Consider the following 2,735-nt stretch of genomic DNA (forward strand, 5'->3'; position numbering starts at 1 on the left):
TGGCTGTCCTGGAACTCAATCTGTAGACCAGGCTAGCCTCAAACTCAGAGATCCACTTGCCTCTGCCTTCCAAGTGCTGGGATTAAAGAGGCATGTTACCACCACCCAGCCACCACATTTAGTTTCTAAATCTTAACTTCTTTTAAAGTTAAAATGCTTCTTATTTCTAGATCAAAGATTTATGTTTAAAAAACAAATTAGCATATTAGCTACCCAGGTATGGTAGAGGGAAGGAGAAGGCATAGCATGGCTCCAGCTGGACTTCAAAGAGAGGCCTTATCTCAAGAGAATGGAAGAGGAGGGCAGGGAGGAGGGATCACTGGAAGAGGAGGGGGAAGAAGGTGTTAAATGCAGACACGAAGGGCCAGTGGCCACAGTGGCTTGTGACTCACCAGCACCCTATCTCCGATCTTGAGCTCTCGCTCCCCCTTCTTGACAGAGCCAGCCTCTGAAAGGTTGGAGATCGACTCACTGGCGGTTTTTGTAAGGTTGCTAATTTGAGGTGCAGCCAAAGGTTCTTTTGCCGTTGACTGGGACGGTTTGTGGGGAATATTTGAGGGAGTGGCTGGAGAAGAAGACACCACGGTAGCTGCAGCAGTGGACAGAGGTGAGGCAGTTCTCCCAGGAGCTGTCTGCAGGCCGTTGGCTTCATCTTCTGCCTGCACCTTCCTCGTGAGCTTTGAAGGTCGGGTGAATATGCCCTTTAAAGGTTCACACTGGAAATACCGCACTCCGGCCACCGAGCCATCGTTCTTCCCTATGGGTTCGTCTAAAACGATCCCAGCCCACTGGCCAGGTGCGAACTGAGTTTCCCCAAGAAACTGGATAAATCCGGGTTTATTCCCGTTCACCCAAACCCGTTCTCCAACTCGAAAGTCATCCACAAACTCCTCTTGGGTCTCGGAGGATGGAGGGCCCGAGGCTTTCTCACTGGATATTGTCTTCTCCACCGGAGCTGCAGCTGAAAGTGAAAGGAGCCTCAGAACAGGTCCGACCTGAGCAGCTGACCTCTAACAAAGAAAAACGGGAGACAGCCTGGAGAGCCCACTCAGTGGCTAAAAGCACTGCTCCTCTTGCAGGGGGCCCACGTTCCATCCCCAGCACCCATATGGTGGCTCACAACAACCCATAACCCCATAATCCTCCTCTGGCCTCACCCAGCAACAGGCACACACATGGTACACAGATGTACACACAGATTAAACACCCACACACATAAAATAATAATAATAAAACCTTTAAACGCCGGGCGTGGTGGCGCACGCCTTTAATCCCAGTACTTGGGAGGCAGAGGCAGGCGGATTTCTGGGTTCGAGGCCAGCCTGGTCTACAGAGTGAGTTCCAGGACAGCCAGGGCTACACAGAGAAACCCTGTCTCAAAAAACAAAAAACAAAAAAAAAACCTTTAAACATAAAAAGAGAAAACAACAGAAACATAAACAGACCAGGACTTGTTGGGAAAATTCTATTTTTTTTTTTTTAAAGCAAGGAAGCAGAACACTGTCAAAGCTCTGTGAGCTATGTGTGTGCGTGTGTGCGTGTGTGTGAGGTTTATTCTACATTTGCAACTCAGCCTGGAAGTCATCAAGGCCAAAAAAAAAAGGCCATAGTTCTTTCCTAGCCCTGTATTTATAGCTCAAAGTTCATTCCTACCCTGTGCCCTTCCTGAACATTTCGAGAATCCAGTCAGACCCACTAAGACCCGCCTACTCCAACATCTGAACAGTCAGGCTAGCAAAATCTCCTACCATTTAACCAGACACACGCAATCCTGTTTACTGAATGAAAGGATTCAGGGCTGCCCTCCCCCCACTCCCCGACATCTCTACTCTCACACTATTACATAAAACCTACTCCTTTGATGGCAGAAGGAGAAATCGAGGCAAAAAACAAAAGATAAAAGAACCTGGCCGAATGCCCTGGGAAGGCGAGAGGTTGTGCAACCTCTATCCTATCATAAAGAGAGGAGCTAATTTGCGAGCGGTGTACTTACATTAAAATCTTATCCATTCGTCATCTAATAAGGATTTATTAAATCGTTAGTGTGATAGGAAGAAGTGCACACTCCTAAGCAGGCTGTCACTTAGGGGGCGTATCACATCTCGGGATGTGACATATAGCCTCTCTTCCCTTGGAGGGCATTTGAGAGGACTGACTGACTTCGCGGATTCATTCATCCTCTAGTGTCTGGGGAGCTCCTGCATCTCTGGGACTAATCCCAGGTACTGTTCTGTCAGGAAACAAAACAAGCCAGCAAGGTCTGTGCTCTCAGGCGAGAACTGAGAAGGCAAGAGAGCCTGGGTACTGTGGAGGAGACAAGGCCCTGCTTCCGCCCAAGAGCGGACATCTGGCCTGAGCCCAACTGACAGGAAGGTGTAAGCAAAACTAGAAGAACCAAAACTGTGAGCAACACATTTCTGTTGTTTGTAAATTCCCAGCAGCCTAAAATATTTTGTTAAAGCAACCTGAATGGACTGAGTCACTCATTCATAAAATGTCTGGGAAAGTTCTTCCTCATTGGTTTGAGAGCCACTGTTTAATTAACATCAAAAAAAAAAATCTTTTAGACCAGACTAGTGTTTGTCTTCTTGGAATTCTATGGAGAAAGATCTGGAAAAATTAAGGAATAGAAATCAAAGAAATGGGGCTGGTGAGATGGCTCAGTGGGTAAGAGCACCCGACTGCTCTTCCAAAGGTGCAGAGTTCAAATCCCAGCAACCACATGGTGGCTCACA

General features: G+C 47.5%; 1 protein-coding gene across 1 annotated transcript in view; it reads right to left on the minus strand.

The window, feature by feature from the left end:
- Positions 1-2,735, minus strand: part of Clip1 (CAP-Gly domain containing linker protein 1) — an 80,884-nt gene that overhangs the window by 76,635 nt on the left and 1,514 nt on the right. Inside the window, exon 2 of the mRNA XM_029533866.1 lies at positions 393-1,010. Within this exon, the coding sequence (XP_029389726.1) occupies positions 393-1,010 (618 nt within the window). The remainder of the gene's footprint in view (positions 1-392; positions 1,011-2,735) is intronic.

The sequence above is a fragment of the Mus pahari genome, chromosome 23, assembly GCF_900095145.1.
Source record: "Mus pahari chromosome 23, PAHARI_EIJ_v1.1, whole genome shotgun sequence".
In the NCBI taxonomy this organism is placed as follows: domain Eukaryota; kingdom Metazoa; phylum Chordata; class Mammalia; order Rodentia; family Muridae; genus Mus; species Mus pahari.